At 38.5% G+C, this 19,109-nt stretch overlaps 3 protein-coding genes across 7 annotated transcripts in view; all 3 read right to left on the bottom strand.

The window, feature by feature from the left end:
- Positions 1-379: 379 nt before the first annotated feature.
- On the bottom strand, positions 380-3,046 carry kctd6b (potassium channel tetramerization domain containing 6b). Its single transcript, XM_083894619.1, has 2 exons — positions 2,953-3,046; positions 380-1,306 (listed from the first exon to the last, which is right to left on the bottom strand). Exons 1-2 carry the CDS (start codon positions 2,977-2,979, stop codon positions 620-622), a joined length of 714 nt encoding a protein of 237 aa, XP_083750745.1. The 5' UTR covers positions 2,980-3,046; the 3' UTR covers positions 380-619.
- Positions 3,047-5,445: 2,399 nt separating this feature from the next.
- On the bottom strand, positions 5,446-11,057 carry abhd6b (abhydrolase domain containing 6, acylglycerol lipase b). The gene is made up of 9 exons (XM_083894616.1): positions 10,981-11,057; positions 10,622-10,757; positions 9,347-9,509; positions 7,853-7,966; positions 7,644-7,776; positions 6,601-6,758; positions 6,454-6,508; positions 6,265-6,365; positions 5,446-5,700 (listed from the first exon to the last, which is right to left on the bottom strand). Exons 2-9 carry the CDS (start codon positions 10,744-10,746, stop codon positions 5,521-5,523), a joined length of 1,029 nt encoding a protein of 342 aa, XP_083750742.1. The 5' UTR covers positions 10,747-10,757; positions 10,981-11,057; the 3' UTR covers positions 5,446-5,520.
- Positions 11,058-17,187: 6,130 nt separating this feature from the next.
- slmapb (sarcolemma associated protein b) overlaps positions 17,188-19,109 on the bottom strand; it is an 18,770-nt gene continuing 16,848 nt past the window's right edge. For 2 of the 5 annotated variants that reach the window (XM_083894608.1, XM_083894607.1), the window contains one exon: positions 17,188-17,995. Coding sequence is in view for 3 of the 5 variants with exons in the window: in XM_083894607.1 (XP_083750733.1) it covers positions 17,909-17,995 (87 nt within the window). In the remaining 2 variants the exon portion in view is untranslated. Of the gene's footprint in view, positions 17,996-18,036; positions 18,101-19,109 lie in introns of those variants that run through there. The other 3 variants (XM_083894611.1, XM_083894612.1, XM_083894609.1) reach the window with 2 other exon arrangements.

The raw sequence follows: 19,109 nt of genomic DNA, 5'->3' as shown, positions 1-19,109 counted from the left end.
AGTTTCTCGAAATAACGTGATAGTTTCTCGAAATAACGTGATAGTTTCTCATTACAACGTAATAGTTCTCGAAATAAGGTGATAGTTTCTCGTTATAACGAGAAAACAATCCTATCGCGAAATAACGTTATAGTTTCTCGTTATAACGTAATAGCTTCTCAAAATAACGTGATAGTTTCTCGTTATAAAGTGATAGTTTCTCATTATATATAATAATGAGCATCCCCCTCTTTTGTATGTGTGGCAGCAATATGCTTCTGTATTATTGCAATATCGTGAGTGTCCACAATTTCAAAATCCGTCTCTCATTCTCCACTCTACATGCATGCTACGTTCTTCCTCAACGGATGACGTAGTTCTTAGTTCACTCCGCTCTACGGAAAACAAAACTACAGTTTTCAATCTGTCAATTGAGGAAAAAAACTCTACTTTGACATGACGTGAACGAGGTGACACAAAGTCGTTGTATTGCTCTGTATTTTCTGTTTTTCGGAAATTAAAGTACCGAGACACGCTATGTTCTCGCGAAATTGTGAAATGGACATCCCTACTGTAAATTTAAAAAATATATATTAGCGATGCATGACTCGTGGAATTTAAAAAAAAAAAAAGACAGGCGTCAGTCTTCAACTTTGTGAGCTGGTCTACAGAAAGTCCAGTGATGCTCCACCGTGTTCTCGTTGGCGCGCTCGCTCATGTGGTGCACACGCGTGTTCCTGATGGTGAAGCCTTGCTTCATGATGTAGTCCATGAGGTGAACCCGTAAGGACACCTCCTGGTGATAGTCACATGGTCCGAACGTGAAGGACACCTGGCAGTCTCTGGTGTCCATCATGTGTTTGTTCCACTTGGTGAAGTTGTTGGAGATGCCTTCCAGCAGCGCGTGGACCTTCGTGGTTATAGTCAACTGTGTGATGATAACAGCGACCGGGTTGGAGTATTTGGACAGTTTCCGCGTGCTGGAGAGCTCGACGACCTCCTCGAAGATGTCGGGAGGGTACAGCGGCTTGGGGTCGTTAAGGCACTGGATCAACGGCTGGATCTGATAGAAGTCCGCCTCCTTCCTCAGAAGGTCCGTCTCGGTGAAATCCACGGGCAGGGTGAGCTCGGAGGTCCGCAGGAAGTTCAGGATGTACCGGAAAAGCGTTCCGTCGCGATCGATGAAATAATTCCCCTTGGAATCGCGAGTTGTGGGGAAATCTCCCCTGAACATGGCGCCCAGCATGGAGTCTGGGTAACGCTGCAGGGTGGATAAACTGGTGGTGTACAGGTGGCCTCCCACATTCAGAGTAACAGGAGTAGTCATCTACAGAGGAAGGGAGCCAAGAACAAGTTCAAGAATCAGGTTTTTGTCAAATTAGAGCACACTCACACGTGAACATCCTTATAACATTTGATGGTAAATGGTATGGAATTAGATTTTTGGCATATTTTCAAACAACACCTTTCGCGAAGCAATCAACACTTTTTTAAGAATTTAATCATTCAAATATATATTATTTTATTGTATGAAAACACATGTTCTTTGCGGCATGTTTTTTGTTTGCGGGTGGGCTTTAGGAAGCTGTCTGCTGATTGGCTACTGAGTTTTGGAGTGACAACTCAATGGACTGAACTGATCAGTCAATAGATACAGTTTAGCAGAAGAAATCGCGGGTGCAAGTCCATATATTTATCAAAATGGAAATGTACTTTTAATTTCGTAAATCTGCGACTTTATTTTCTCGTATATTTGTCACTTTTAATCTCGTAAATCTGCGACTTTATTTTCTCGTATATTTGTCACTTTAAATCTCGTAAATCTGCAACTTTATTTTCTCGTATATTTGTCACTCACTCTCGTTAATCTGCAACTTTATTTTCTCGTATATTCGACTCTTTTAATCTTGTAAGTCTGCGAATCAATATGTGTTGCTTGAAAATATTGACACAAATCTAATTCCATAGAATGGGCCTGACACCTGGTGGCCATCATGAGTCATGGCTGAATATGTAGCACGAGTTGCTAATTTTGCACTTTGTCCAACAAATAACAACAAGAACAATCTTCTCTGAAAGCTCTCGTCAAGCGCAAACATATTTAAATGATTTTTAGTGGTTAGCGCATGTTGCTATATTTGCAAAATGTGTTTTAATCAGCCGACACTAGGAAAGTTTAACATTTCTACACTTTTGCAGCACATAACACAAGCAAAGTAAAGCAATGGACCGACAAGGCCTTGGTTGACATCAAATTCAAGGACTTTCCAGGATCAATTCCCTCAAATTCATGGGCTGAATGTGATGACACAGCTTAAGATGGGACGACAACCCATGGCGTCCACTTTTATTGATTTGTAGCATGCTCCTCTTATCCAGACAAGTGATTGTGCATCGGATCTTGGGCAAACCAGTCTTTGTAATTTTCTTTGGTGAGACAGAGATCTAGTAATAACGACCCGATGGTTATTCTGCGTAGGCCTCGTCTACATAGTGGCGTTGTAATAAACCAGGGGTGACATTTACCTAAATATCAACATAACTTCTTTCTTGCACAAAATTCAAGCACTTTCCTCATTCCTCGTGTCTATTTATTTTCAAAATCTTTCAAGGGCCTTGAAAGTTATGTTTTCAAATTCAAGGACTTCAATGTGGGAACACATTCAGGACATATAATCAGGACAGCGATTTAAACCACTTCTAAAAGGTCATTTGCATTCAGCAATTGTTCCAAACAACAATTTGCATTTTAGCTGACAATTTATTAGGTACACCTAGCTACAACAAATACAGTCTAATACAACTGCAACACCTCTTCCTCTAGTTTGCTGCGATGTGCTACTGAACTAATATCAACACAAAAATACTCATAATAATAATCATAATTCTCAAAAAGCGAGTGAATTTAAGAGTGAATTTAACATCAGCAGAAACACCTGAAATTAATCCGATTGACTTCTGTCCATTTCTTACCCTATGGCCCCAGTCTCCATTATCCATTTGTAGAACAATACCCACTTGGTCAGAGCCAAACAGAGAGGGAACAGTTAGGGTTTGGATAACTTCAAATTCACCTGTGAAGAAAATCACTCACATAAACATTCACTGTAGCAGTAGAGTCATGTGTTTACATCACACAGGTAAGATCTGCCCGTTTCTCTGCATTTGTTTAAAGGGTAAAACTCCCTTTGTGATGACATAAACACGCTACATTGATCAACCACTCGTGTTTAAAGTTATTCTCCGCTGCATCACGTGAGTTTGATCATTTGCAAACCCAAACTGCATGCTCCTCTGTGTTTGTAGATAACGCAGCAGTTTGGATATGGAAAACACAATTACACGTGTGTGGAAACGGACCATCTCTTATTTTTATTAGATTTTTTACTTGCTATGGACCCTCTAAATGCAGTGGTTCTCAAACTTTTTTTACACCAAGTACCACCTGAGAAAATACTGAGCTCTTGAAGTAACGCCCTTATCACAACAACGTTAAAATACAGTGGTGTAAATAGCAAAGTCAGCTATGGAGATAGCTCTCACAGACACTGGTATAGCGAAATTAGATAAAAATTAAGGGAAATGTGACTCTAATTATCATCTCGTTATTTGTAGTGCTGGGCACGTTAACAGCGTTAATGCCTTCAAAGTTTAACGCACATTAACACATGACACTTTTTCATGACACGAATGACGTCATGTTTAAATTGTTAAAATTAGTCTCTAAAGTAACGCTAAACTTCAAAAACAGACGCATGCATACTCGGTACACAGGTACGCTAGTTATTTGTAGCGCCGCCCTTTTCGTATAACAAATAGACCGCTCCAGTTCGCCTGTAAGCGCGCGAATGGCGCTAACGGAGCTAACTGGTAAACGGTGCTTGGACTCCGGTGCTGCGGCACATAAAAATGACATCACGCGTCTTTTTCCGGTCAGTCGTCATGGAAACGCGCCATGCGCTAATGTGCGCTAACGTGCCCAGCACTATTATCTTGTTCGGTACGGTTTGGAACGGTAAAGCCCTCGGTCAGGCTTGTTTTGACTGAAAACAGTACCTTTACTTTGACAGGCCCGGTGTGACACCGACAACAAACGCAACACAACAGACAACAATGGAGGACATCTAATTTTTCTCTCCCCGGTTTGTGGCTGTTTTTCCTCAACAATACATCAAGCTTTGTATAAGAACAGAGAGAGTGACCCGTACGCACCGTTACTTGAAAATGGAACGATTGGAGATGGTTGGTTTGCTTCTATTCCTAAAGGAAACGCAAAAACATACCGTTCCCCAAGTACCACCAGAGGAAGCTTGTGTCGCACTGGAGGTACACGTACCACAGTTTGAGAACCATAGCTTTAGTGAGTCTTTACAAACCTTCGATTGCATAATCAAAATACCCATTTCATGTGTGGAAAAATAGGCAGAAGTTACCTGCTTATCTTCTTCTACCAGAACGAAGTCAAACTTATATCAGGTGTCACGTGAAAACTGCTCAATTCCACTCAACTATGACCTTTAAGTGTGCGAGAGACCGCGATCATAGACTCTGTGATGTGTGGTAGAATCTAGAAATGCTAAAACACTCGTTCTTCTTCTGTGAAAGTGAAAGCTGGAGGAAGTGAATGGACGTTAACGAGGCTACACAGCAGCTGTGAAACTCTGCTGTGTCCACTGAGCGCTAATGAAAGATGCTAATGTTCATAAAACTTCAGTGAAGCGACCTACGAAGTGGACAAAGACGGACGTATGTCGTTCGTTTAAATAAGTACACCCTAAACGGATGTATCTGGGACTGTGAGGCAGCAGCAGCAGCGCTGAAAACAACTGTGAGCAACACAAACGCGTACCGTAGCGTATTGCTAACTAGCATGCTAAAGTGGCTAGCAGCCATGTTCCTGCCCTGAAGGTTAACACTGGGCTCTGAATTGAGAATTTGTGGACGTAAAGTGAGACTTTAAAACCAAAACAAAAACAAGCCTCACCTGCTTAAATTGTTGAAGACGCGACTTTATCTTTATCTCGTAACAGCGACACACAGTTAGCGTTTAACGGTGCGGGCACATAGCCGCTGATGTTGCACCGTGCAGCTGTGTGTGTTTCGGGATCCAGGCTGCAGCAAAACTGCGCAATAGTGCGCATACAGAAAGAAGAGGAGGAGGAGGTGCTGCTGCAAACCACAGACACCTCTGCGTGAATACACCCATTCACACACATGTGTGTGCACACACACACACAACACACATACATGCACAGCGTTTATTACCCAACATACAGTTTACACTGATCATGTTGGTCATGTCATGTATGCGTCATATTAACGCAATAACATTCTCTCTTAACCCATTGCACCTTAAATATCTTGTGTTTGTGCTACTGAATACATTTTAGGATTTTATTTTATTCTATTTAAATGCACCAAAACACCAAGTCTACAAACATTGCCTAAAACATTTTGTGTCAAGTGTGTACATTTGCATGTTCATGCATATATAGATATATATATAGATATATATATCTATATATATGAAGAGTCTTTTGCTCAGGAAGATTTCTTGGTGCAGCCTCTGGCGTCTTGCTGCACAATGATGAAGTCCAGGATGAGCTTGGCAGTGCGACACGGCCTCTCCATCACCACCGAGTGACCGCAGTTCTCCAGCACGTCCACTCTGCAACCAGGCAGCGCCTCTGCGATCACCGAGGCCCCAGAGACGTCCACCACCTGCCACAGGTACGGGATAATGATCACATCTATATGTGTAATTATGTTTCTCCATTCAAACAATATGAAGGATAACGACACTTTGTCCTTTCTCTACACTTCCTCTCCTCTGTCCCCCCTCCCCCCATTTTTCCTTTCACCCCAATCGGTTGAGGCAGATGGCCGCACATCTTTGAGATTTCTTCTTGCTCTCTGTAATGTTTTTTTTTTTTTTAAAGCATAAAAATACCTTTTTGTACACCTTTTTTTTTACCAGGTGTACAGGTGGTGAATTATTACATTATCGTGAGCTGCGAAATTAAGGCTAACCTAATGAATAATGTAATAACATCCCGTTAATGCAATATTATCAGTAAAAAAATTAATACAATATTGGGAATATACTATATTTTTAAAGGACTCAAGTGCACGTTTTTATGACATTATCGGGGTTATTATTACATTATCAGGTTCTACCAGGTCTATGATGTTGACTTGTTGGTTGAGCACAGGTTCAACAGTGGGTGCAATAATACGTTTCAAAGAAATGGAGAAGCCTTCAGATCGCTCCATCGTCATAGTTACCTGGTCTTGTTTGCCCCATATCACTTGAACAGGTGCAGTGATCAGATGTAAGTGATCCTGTAAGGCATATTTTGACTCCTCACCAATGATCTCCATAAATACTAAAGAGGGAGGCAAAAAAAAAAAAGACATATTAATCACTGATAGACCACGTGAACAGCACGCGGGAAGTCGACGTAGTGAACGAACCTTCTTGATAAAACGTGTTGTGAGGTTGTCGAACATCTACCAGTCCTTGAAGAATCTAAATGATAAAAAGAAGCTGTAGAAACCTGAACACACACACAATGTGATCACTCACTGGGAACATTCATGAAGCTGTTTTTAGTTCTGAACCTGCTGAGGGATCCTGAAGCGAACATGGGAACACAGTCTGAACATGTCCTCCATCTCCTCGGGTGTGGTGGGGATCAGAGGAATGTTTAATGAATAGTTGCTGTGCTCCAGATCCTGCAGGTGATTGTCAAATTTGGTCTCGCACGGGTGTCGGACGCCTGCAGGAGGAAATAAAATCAGCATTTTCTATTGATGCGCTGTATTGTATCAATATTTAAAGGTGCCATATGTAAGAATGTGGCCAAAAACGGTTACTACATTCAAATTCAAAATACCGAGGTCTTTTAGGTTTCGTTTCCTGACGTAACTGGCAACCCGTGGTTGCTCGGCAGCAGAGACTCTACTGACTGCAATGATTGGTAGACGGTGGTAGGTGGCGCCACATGCCAAAACATGATTTCAAAACAAAAACATGATTTTCAGTCTGCAAAATATTTATTTTTAATGCAATTATTTTGTCTGTACTGTTGTTGTTGGTGAGTTCAGTTTGTTATATGAACATTATTCCTGAGTCTCTGTGACATATTAGGAGGATTTTATGGCCAGTTGCTTTAGATTTATTACATAATGCACCTTTAAATAAGTTTGCAAGTTCTTACATCTTCAGGTAATTTGCAAAACTTGCCATGTTACACTAACATTCAAAAGTTTGGGGTCACTTAGAAATGTCCTTATTTTTGAAGGAAAAGCCCTATTTTCCAATAAATCTAACATTAAATGAATCATAAATACACTCTATACATTGTTAATGTGGTAAACGACTATTCTAGCTGCAAACGTCTGGTTTTTAATGGAATATGTACATAGGTGTATAGAGGCCCGTTTCCATTGTTCTAATGGTACACCCTTGTGCAATGATGTTAGCACAGCTGAAAAATTATTATTTCTAATCTTGTCAATTACTTGACTATATTTTTTATTCATTTTGCAACTCTTTTGATAAATAAAAGTGTGACTTTTAATGGAAAACACAAAAAAAACATTGTATCGGTGAGCCTCAAACTTTTGAACGGCACTGTACACAAACGAACACATTCACTGACCGTCTGGACAAATGAGCGTCACACTGCAGATTTCTGAGGGATAAGACGCCGCGTAAACCCCGGCTACGTTCCCGCCCATGGAGGTTCCCACCAGATGGAAAGGTTTCCTGTTCAAGCGAACGGTTTGCACAAACTGAAACGGGGGCAAAAACACATTTTCAGTGGAATAATTCAGCAACAATTACAGAGAAATACTCTCCTCGGATTACCTGATGGATCCTTCTGACTTGGCCCTGAATGGAATAATCCTCTGCGTTGGTGCGTGTGGTTCCCTCGTGGCCGGGCATGTCCACGCACACGAGATGCAGATGTTTTGGTAGATACTAGAGCAGAAGAGGCAAAAGCGTCGTTTAAAACTGTGGTGTACGAGGTACTGACACATATTTATTTTAATATGGGCTGAATATTTAAATCAATGGATGCCGTGAACATCACTAACATCTTTCAGTGTCATTTATTTACTGATAAATGCAATCATTTAGTGTTTAATAGTTGTACCTTTATGTTTTATACACTAAAAGTGTTCAAAAGTTTGGGCTCACCTATACAGTTTTTTTGTGTTTTCCGTTAAAAGTCAATTTTATTCATCAAAAGAGTTGAAAAATTAATAGAAAATATAGTCAAGACATTGACAAGATTAGAAATAATGATTTTTATTCCAAATAATCATTTTGCTCTTTCGTCAAAGAACCAGCATAACTGTTTTCAGCTGTGCTAACATCATTGCACAAGGGTTTTCAAGGGTTTTCTAATCATCCAATAGACTTCTAACACCATTAGCAAACACAATGTACCATTAGAACCAGTGTTGGGGGTAACGAGTGTCAATATAACGGATTACAGTAACAATATTACGTTTTTTGGGGTAACGAAGTAAAGTAACGCATTACACTAAAAATATTGGTAACTGCACTACTTTACTTGACTATAGTAACGCGCTTTTCTGCGCTACCCATGCCGTGTTTGCCTGTGTGTAAAGTTCTGATCCGTTTAAGTGATGTGTGTGCATTGAGACCACGGAGTGAAAACAATGAAAAGTGCGCTCTTGAGAATCTGTCAAAAACGTTTTACTAAGATCTACTCGCATCCCCTGTATTTCATCGCGACTGTACTCGATCCTCGTCATAAAGATCATTATGTATGTGTCATATATAGATGTGGGGATAAAACTGCGCAGAAATTATCCAGTCTGCTTTGGATCGTATGGTTTAACATGCCATTTTATACACATTATACAATAATAAACACTATGTGGGCAGGCTAAGTGATGTTTGTCCATATAGCTACACGGTAAATTAAGAAACAGGAAAAATAATGTAACAAGTAGTGAAGTTACTTTTCAAATCCAGTAACTAGTAAAGTAATCTCATTACAATTTACAAAGTACTTTTTTTGAGTAACTACCCCAACACTGATTAGAACACTTGAAATGGGCCTCTATACACCTATGTACATATTCCATTAAAAACCATACGTTTGCAGATAGAATAGTCGTTTACCACATTAACAATGTATAGAGTGTATTTATGATTCATTTAATGTTATATTCATTGAAAAAAAAGTGCTTTTCCTTGAAAAATAAGGAAATTTCTAAGTGAGCCCAAACTTTTGAACGGTAGTGTACATTTTATCTCTGATTTTGGTCTCAAGACTTGAGTCTGTGTGTCGTAACAACATGAGATCACTATCCTCTAAACACTGACCTTAATAAGGGTGAGCCACGTGTCTTTGTGAGCGGAGAAGCCGTGCAGCATTAAGATGGACGGTCTCATCCCAGGTTTCCCTCTGTACGAGAAGCAGAAGCGATATCCACCTCCAGCACATTCTGCGTGGCGTACCTGCAGACCCAGAGTCCTCCTCCAGTACCTGAGGAGGAACTCACACTTCAGTGGGATTTAAATCTGGGCCGAGGGATAATGGACTTTAGAGCTAGTTTGTTTACATTTTTAACAAGGTTCATCTTCTCGACTTCATTTCCTCATCTTTAAAAATCTTACATTAAGTTTTTCTATGGGTTTGTGCATCGAGGTAAGACACATTTTCAAGAAAAAAGCAGGAGCATGTGGGGAACGAAAGGACGGACAGATAGATAGTAAGCTAACTAGCAAGATAAATAGTAAGCTAACTAGCAAGACAGATAGTAAGCTGACTAGCACAATAGATAGATAGATAGATAGATAGATAGATAGATAGATAGATAGATAGATAGATAGATAGATAGATAGATAGATAGATAGATAGATAGATAGACAGGCAGACAGACAGACAGGCAGATAGATAGTAAGCTAACTAGCACAGATAGATAGATAGATAGATAGATAGATAGACAGATAGTAAGCTAACTAGCAAGATAGATAGTAAGCTAACTAGCAAGATAGATAGATAGATAGATAGATAGATAGATAGATAGATAGATAGATAGATAGATAGATAGATAGATAGATAGATAGATAGATAGTAACCTAACTAGATAGATAGATAGATAGATAGATAGATAGATAGATAGACAGACAGACAGACAGACAGACAGACAGACAGACAGACAGACAGACAGATAGTAAGCTAAGTAGCAAGATAGATAGATAGATAGATAGATAGATAGATAGATAGATAGATAGATAGATAGATAGATAGATAGATAGATAGATAGATAGATAGATAGATAGATAGATAGATAGATAGATAGATAGATAGATAGTAACCTAACTAGCACGATAGATAGATAGATAGATAGATAGATAGATAGATAGATAGATAGATAGATAGATAGATAGATAGATAGATAGATAGATAGTAATTTCAAATTAAAAGACTTCGTATTAATAAGGGACAGTATATAGATCACAATAAAATGGTGACGGGCTGCAAGTTTAACAATGTTGTTGAGGCCTCTGGTGTAAACAATGTGGGACAAAATCCAGTCCTTGACCATGTGACCTTGTAGACTAGGACTGGACAGCACACATTATGCACCTTACCAGTAATAAACTTTAATGAGTGCACAGGGCCAGAGCAGGAAGGAAGCTGCAAAGGCCAGAATGGGAACAGCGAGTGTTGCTCCAGCAATGACAAACAGGTTCACCACATCTAAATCTGCACCCATGGCGACGACACCTAGGAATATACATAAACACACATGACACACATGCAGCATCATTGCCATGGATATGTCGGGGGGGAGGGGCCAAGTCAGTATCATACATTTATTCAATGATATGATGACAATGACAAGCTTTTTAAAAAACAGGTGACAGATTCTATTGATGCTGTATGTCACGTTACACATTTAATCAAATGTAATTATTCGTATTTCTTTATAAAGAATGTAAAAACTTACTGATAAGATGATTTTGTTTCCCCCTTCCTGGTTCCTTCAGTCACAGATAAACATGAGATTCTGTTCATCAGTTTCACAGAAAGCAGAGTTGCTGCAGTCTAACAGTATATGTGCATCTTTCTGAAATTTGAAATAAAATAACGGACCCTGTGAACTAGTGCAGTTGGTCACAGCAGATTATGTTTGCTCTGGATAAACCCATTGATTATTACTGATGGGGGGAACGGAACGGGGCCACCAGAGTATTCAGTCAATCTTTTAAAGAGAACGCACACGAAACCAAAAATAGACAAAGTTAATGTTATGAAACTTTCATCACAGCAACTTCTCTAACAATTTGTTTTCGTCGCTGTTTATCTTTTGTGTTGTCTGTGCTCTTTTTTAAAAATGATATTATTATCATATCATATATTTTATAACTTAAAATGTTTTATTATTATTCATGTTTACAGTCTGTGAGTAGTGATGCATTTATGTGATATTTAGGTTTTACAAATTGTTTTGAATTTTATGTTTTCCTTTAAAATTAGTTAGCTACAATAGATAGATAGATAGATAGATAGATAGATAGATAGATAGATAGATAGATAGATAGATAGATAGATAGATAGATAGCAAACTAGCAAGAGAGATAGAACACTAATTAGCAAGATAGATAGATAGTAAGCTAACTAGCACACTAACTAGCAAGATAGATAGCTAATTAGCAAGATAGAAAGCTAACTAGCAAGATATATATATAGAAAGCTAATTAGCAAGATAGATAGAAAGCTGATTAGCAAGATAGAAAGATAGAAAGCTAACTAGCACTAACTAGAAAGATAGATAGAAAGTTAATAAGCAAGATAGATAGATAGTAAGCTAACTAGCACACTAACTATATAGATAGATAGTAAGCTAACTAGCACGATAGATAGATAGCAAGCTAACTAGCACTAACTAGCAAGATAGATAGATAGATGGATAGAAAGCTAATTAGCAAGATAAATAGATAGTAAGCTAACTAGCACACCAACTAGCAAGATAGATAGTAAGCAAACTAGCACACTAACTAGCAAGATAGGGGGTCGTACCTATGTTACCCCGGTCCTATGTTCCCCGTTTTTCCCAAAAAAGGTCCACCTTGTATGTGACAGGGGAACATAGGACCATTTTTTTTGAAAAAGGGTAGGGTTAGGATTAGGGTTAGAGAAAGGGTCCTATGTTCCCCGGTCACATACAAAGCGGGGAACATAGGACCCGGGGAACATAGTTACGGTCCCCAAGATAGATAGCGAGATCGCTAATTAGCAAGATAGACAGATAGTAAGCTAATTAGCAAGATAGATAGAAAGCTAACTAGCAAGATAGATAGAAAGCTAATTAGCAAGATAGATATAAGCTAATTAGCAAGATAGATAGTAAGCTAACTAGCACACTAACTAGCAAGATAGATAGAAAGCTAATTAGCCAGATAGACAGCACTAACTAGCAAGATAGATAGATAGATAGATAGATAGATAGATAGATAGATAGATAGATAGATAGATAGATAGATAGATAGATAGATAGATAGATAGATAGATAGATAGATAGATAGATAGATAGATAGATAGATAGATAATGTCAGCCATCTTCTTCTGTTGTGTATGAACAGGAGTAAAACTTTGCACGCGCACACACACACATACATCAACATGTGTTTTCTGGCTCAAGCTCCCATATTTAAAAGTCACCACTGGGTGTCATGATGGAGGCAGAGTGAGAGTGAGTGAGTGTTAGTGGTGATGATGACCTGAGGGTTTCCTTTCCTCCACAGACCACACAGGAACCATGACGTGACACCAAGAAGCTTCAGGAGCCATCGGTCAATCACCAGCAGCACTTTGAGAGTGTGTTTACTGAGGGGAGGAAACTGAGCTGATGAACCAGAATATTCCATCACAAAAAGAGGGAAAGAAAATAGTGAGACTGCCTGTGTTTATGGAAGGTTTTCAACATTTCAGACACCTCACATGATTCAAAAGACCCCAGCTGTTCACTGTGCTCTTGTCTGTTATTTAACAACACGCACTATAATAATCAGAATGTAAATGAGAGATACATGTTACATGTTTATGTAAATAACGGCCTAATGAGGTGCCACTCGGCTGCATCTGCGCTCTACGACCATTGACCTACATGTAAAGTAGAGCAGAACAAATTCAGCAGCTCTGCAGAGAAAGATCCTCGTATGAAGATTTATATAGAGTCTGTCCTCAATCAGCTCACACTTCTCTATCTCTCTCTCTCTTGTTTTAATAACTTAGTGAGGACACATCATAGACATAAGGCATTCCCTAGCTCATTACCCTAACCTTCACCATCACAACTAACCACCGAAACTCTAACTTTAACCTTAACATTAACCCTAAAACCAGGTCTTATCCTGAAAAGGCCCTTTAAAGTTGTGGGGTCCCTGCAAAGACTGGTTTGTACGTTTTTTTGGGACCTCACAAAGATATGTAAATATTGGTATACAACACACACACACACACACTGAAACAGCTGGAGTGGACAGCTGAAACAAAGCCTTGTCTAACCCTAACCTAACCATAATTCTAATCTAATCTAATATATAGATATATATATATATGTATATATATGTATATAGATAGATAGATAGATAGATAGATAGATAGATAGATAGATAGCACACTAACTAGCAAGATAGATAGATAGTAAGCTAACTAGCACACGAACTAGCAACATAGATAGAAAGCTAACTAGCTAGATAGAAAAAATATAGCACACTAACTAGCGAGATAGATAAATAGATAGCACACTAACTAGCAAGAAAGATAGATAGCAAGCTAACTAGCACACTAACTAGCAAGATAGATAGATAGTAAGCTAACTAGCACACTAACTAGCGAGATAGATAGTAAGCTAACTAGCAAGATAGAAAAAAGATATCACACTAACTAGCGAGATAGATAGTAAGCCAACTAGCACACTAACTAGCAAGATAGATAGATAGCACACTAAATAGAAAGATAGATAGATAGATATAGAAAGATAGAAAGCTAACTAGCACGATAGGTCCCTGCAAAGACTGGTTTGTACGTTTTTTTGGGACCTCACAAAGATATGTAAATATTGGTATACAACACACACACACACACACTGAAACAGCTGGAGTGGACAGCTGAAACAAAGCCTTGTCTAACCCTAACCTAACCATAATTCTAATCTAATCTAATATATAGATATATATATATATATGTATATATATGTATATAGATAGATAGATAGATAGATAGATAGATAGATAGATAGATAGATAGATAGATAGATAGATAGATAGATAGATAGATAGATAGATAGATAGATAGATAGATAGCACACTAACTAGCAAGATAGATAGATAGTAAGCTAACTAGCACACTAACTAGCAACATAGATAGAAAGCTAACTAGCTAGATAGAAAAAATATAGCACACTAACTAGCGAGATAGATAAATAGATAGCACACTAACTAGCAAGAAAGATAGATAGCAAGCTAACTAGCACACTAACTAGCAAGATAGATAGATAGTAAGCTAACTAGCACACTAACTAGCGAGATAGATAGTAAGCTAACTAGCAAGATAGAAAAAAGATATCACACTAACTAGCGAGATAGATAGTAAGCCAACTAGCACACTAACTAGCAAGATAGATAGATAGCACACTAAATAGAAAGAAAGATAGATAGATATAGAAAGATAGAAAGCTAACTAGCACGATAGGTCCCTGCAAAGACTGGTTTGTACGTTTTTTTGGGACCTCACAAAGATATGTAAATATTGGTATACAACACACACACACACACACTGAAACAGCTGGAGTGGACAGCTGAAACAAAGCCTTGTCTAACCCTAACCTAACCATAATTCTAATCTAATCTAATATATAGATATATATATATATGTATATATAGATAGATAGATAGATAGATAGATAGATAGATAGCACACTAACTAGCAAGATAGATAGATAGTAAGCTAACTAGCACACTAACTAGCAACATAGATAGAAAGCTAACTAGCTAGATAGAAAAAATATAGCACACTAACTAGCGAGATAGATAAATAGATAGCACACTAACTAGCAAGAAAGATAGATAGCAAGCTAACTAGCACACTAACTAGCAAGATAGATAGATAGTAAGCTAACTAGCACACTAACTAGCGAGATAGATAGTAAGCTAACTAGCAAGATAGAAAAAAGATATCACACTAACTAGCGAGATAGATAGTAAGCCAACTAGCACACTAACTAGCAAGATAGATAGATAGCACACTAAATAGAAAGATAGATAGATAGATATAGAAAGATAGAAAGCTAACTAGCACGATAGATAGATAGATAGATAGATAGATAGATAGATAGATAGATAGATAGATAGATAGATAGATAGATAGATAGATAGATAGATAGATAGACAGACAGATAGACAGACAGACAGACAGACAGACAGACAGACCATCACAGCTAAATGCCTCACTCAAGTCTTAACCCTCAAAAAAACACTTTAAGTTGTGAGGACCAGACAAAATGTCCTCACTCTTTATGGTTTATGTTGTCTGGTCCTCACACATACACGCACAGTTCAATCCCTTCATCATGCGAGTGAGAACATGAACATCATCATCATCATCATCATCCTGGTCCTTACTTGGACAGAACCATGACGCAGCAAAGAAAAAAAAGCTGATACAGCAACCACAAAGAGGAGTGGACGTGAAACGACTCATCCACTTCCTCTGGATTTATATCAACCACATCAACGCGGCATCACAACAGCGTTTTGAAAACAGACGTCTCATCCGGTTGTGAAATTAATCGTCTTTTCAGAGTCATGGTCAGTGAGACCATCGTTGTGCACACGTCCAAACACTTCAATAAAGACGTTTTTTACTTAAAGGACTGGCAATAAAACGGCTGAATTTACCATTCTTAATATCTTGTACTATGGTTCTCAAACTATGGCACATGTACCACCAGTGGTACGCGAGCTTCCTCCAGAGGTACAAATCACAAATACTGTTCTACTCTATATACCAGGATATACCATGTGATTGAAGTGTGTACAAGTGTGTGAAGTATATACTACTATATATAGCATACTATATATACACTATAATATTAAAGGTGCCATATGTAAGAATGTGGCCAAAAACGGTTACTACATTCAAATTCAAAATACCAATTTCTTTTAGGTTTTGTTTTCTGACGTAACTGGCAACCGAGACTCTACTGACTGCAATGATTGGTAGATGGCTGTAGGTGGCGCCACATGCCAAAACATGATTTCAAAACATAAACATGATTTGCAGTCTGCAAAAGATTTTTTTTAATGCAAATATTTTGGCTGTACTGTTGTTGTTGGTGAGTTCAGTTTGTTATATGAACATTATTCCTGAGTCTCTGTGACACATTAGGAGGATTTTATGGCCAGTTGCTTTAGATTTATTACATAATGCACCTTTAAAGTAGTGCTGCGCAATAGGTTAACGCGCATTAGCGCATGACACGTTTCGACTGACCAGAAAAAGACGCGATTCACGTCATGTTTACGTGCCGTAACACTGGAGTCCAGGCACCGTTTACCAGTTAGCTCTGTTAGCTGTATTAGCTCCTTTTAGTGCCGTGAGCACGCCTACAGTCGAACTGGAGCAGTCTGTTTATTATTAAAGAAAAGAGCAGCGCTACAAATAACCAGAGCGTACCTGTGTACTGCGTATGTGTGCCTCTGTTTTTAAAGTTTAGGGTTACTTTGGAGACTCATTTTAACAATCAGGAGTCACGCATTGACGTTGATGCCGTTAAATGCCGTTAACGTTTGACAGCACTAATTAATATTAATATTATGAATAATAACCTCTCTCCCTTGCTGATTCAATTCTTACTCTTTTACACATTGTTATATTCTGAAATTCCAACAAACGGAACACACCGATAACATCGCTGCTCTTCTTCTGCTAAGCAAAGAGCGGCATAGACGCAGACCCAAGCCTTAAAATGTCTGAAGTGTATGTAGGCTGGATTGTTTAAGAGAGTATGAATCATTAAATATGATTAAATAATGAATTAATTGACTGGTTACAATGTCGCATTGTTACACTGTAGGGTCATATTAAATAGTAACTATTTTCATGTCATTTATTTGAAGTAAACATGAACATTTTTAATGATACAGCAGGATGGAACGGTCCAAATGTTATTTGGAAAATTGGCATGGTAACTGGTTACTGTAATCAAATAGATCCAGGAAATCAGCTGAATGGCCCCCTAAGTGATTATTAATCGATTTCTAAATTAATGAATTAATTTGAAGCTTTTTCTCATAATTTAAACAAGATTTATGACTGCTTTATATTAAATATTTTCTTTGCTCCATTAAAACTGAATAATTTGACAAACACCGATCAACAGGTTTTTTCTTTTTAGCATTTTATGGACCAAATGATTCATTGATTATGAACATAATGGTTAGTTGCAGCTCTACAGATGGTTTTGCGTGTTCTCACGTACAGTAAATTACTAATGTACTCGAATGAGAGCTGGATTATTGTGATAAATATTTATTATTTCGACAGTTACACAGGTGTGTTACATTTAAGGAGGGAGAAGGAGGAGGTGGTTCAAACCCAAAAATATGATCATATGTTTTTAGAATGAAGTCTTACATTCATTAATGGATTATCCAAACCAGACCTAAAACAACTGGAGTCTCTTCAAACATCAAACAAACTGCATGTCGACGTGACAGTAGAACATCTTGGAAATCAAACAGTGTTATTAACTACGAGGCCCTCCGAATGAACAGTGCAGATATGATAAGAAGAGGGCAAGTTTCTTCAGGTTTAGTGCAGAGAGAGAGAGAAAAGGAAAAAGAAAAGGTGGATTTGCTCGTGCGTTGCCTTCAGGCGAGCCTCTTAAGCTGCACGGCGGCAGCAGCGGCAGCGGTGAGAGCCACGGCGATCACAGGCCCCCAGATCATCCACGGACTCTGAAACGAGTGGCGACACACAAACGGGAAGGAAGCGTGAGCAGCGTTTTTCACACCACCACCACGATGACGACGATGACGCCCCCGCCCCCCGAGGATCAGAGCCTGAGCTTCAACAGAGGAGACTGATGATGCACAAGTGGTTAAGACACGGTTAAAAAAAACATCTCCGTCACATCAAGTGAAGCTCATCCAAGCCGACTGAGACAGAGAGACAGTGGTTAGGCATTAGACCGGAGAAGGACAACGGCGAGGTAAAGGCTACATCCACACTACGAAAAATGGGGCACTTTTTAAATGTTTTTTTTATTGAAATCGAGAACATCGCCACTTTTTAACTGGGTGCCTCCAGTTGTATGTAGCGAGAAACATTAGCATTTACAACGCAATTACAAATGACAATTTTCTAGATTTGGTTCATATAATGTTAAATTGTTAAGACAGGAATATGGTTGTACGACAGAAAACAGAAGCCGACACATTTTGCAATTTTTGCACGTTAGCAATTTTGCATGTGAAGACGTTATTGTACGGACTCCTCACAAAGTGTTTTAGCTCTGTATCAAAAACGATCTGAAAACCATTCGGAATAAAAATCTAATTTAAATTTTTTTGGCGGGAATCACGATTGTTAATTGTTGCACACGATTATTCTCATTTTCATAAAAAAAAATATATATATATATTTCTGGGCGGGGCCTACACTGACGAATGAGAGAAGGGTTTCTATTGGTTCCACTTCCGTTATGCTCCCGGGAGGAAAGTTGATAGTCTATTCCTCGGAAACTTATTGTAATGAATGAATTAGGCTAAGTAGCGTAGGCTACAGCCTGCTGTACATTCAGAAAAGAAGAAAGAATGAATGTGTTATTAAAGAGATTAGCTATCATTTTAGAGGAGAAAAACTCAACAATTAAAGGTTTAATGACGCCATGTGGATTTATTTATTAGCCATTACACGAGGTAGCGATATTCTCTTTCAGCTTGGTAGCATTAGCTTTTTGTCTGGCTGACCTCTTTAGCATATGGCTAGTTGTTAGCATGTTGCACTCCAACATGCTAACAACCTTTCTCAACAATGAAAGGTTTAATGACGCCATGTGGATTTATTAGC

The sequence above is a fragment of the Microchirus variegatus genome (assembly GCF_963457635.1).
Source record: "Microchirus variegatus genome assembly, chromosome: 9".
Lineage (NCBI taxonomy): Eukaryota > Metazoa > Chordata > Actinopteri > Pleuronectiformes > Soleidae > Microchirus > Microchirus variegatus.
This window is presented reverse-complemented; position numbering and strand designations above follow the sequence as displayed.

Coding starts and splice junctions, on each gene's coding strand:
- kctd6b (XM_083894619.1), bottom strand. CDS start 2,979: ATGGATAATGGAGACTGGGGCCATAGG. Junction 1,307..2,952: donor ATGGAGACTGGGGCCATAGG/GTAAGAAATGGA, acceptor CTTCCTCTGTAG/ATGACTACTCCTGTTACTCT.
- abhd6b (XM_083894616.1), bottom strand. CDS start 10,746: ATGGGTGCAGATTTAGATGTGGTGAACCTGTTTGTCATTGCTGGAGCA. Junction 7,967..9,346: donor CGTGGCTCACCCTTATTAAG/GTCAGTGTTTAG, acceptor CTTCTGCTCTAG/TATCTACCAAAACATCTGCA. Junction 7,777..7,852: donor AAGTCAGAAGGATCCATCAG/GTAATCCGAGGA, acceptor CCCCCGTTTCAG/TTTGTGCAAACCGTTCGCTT.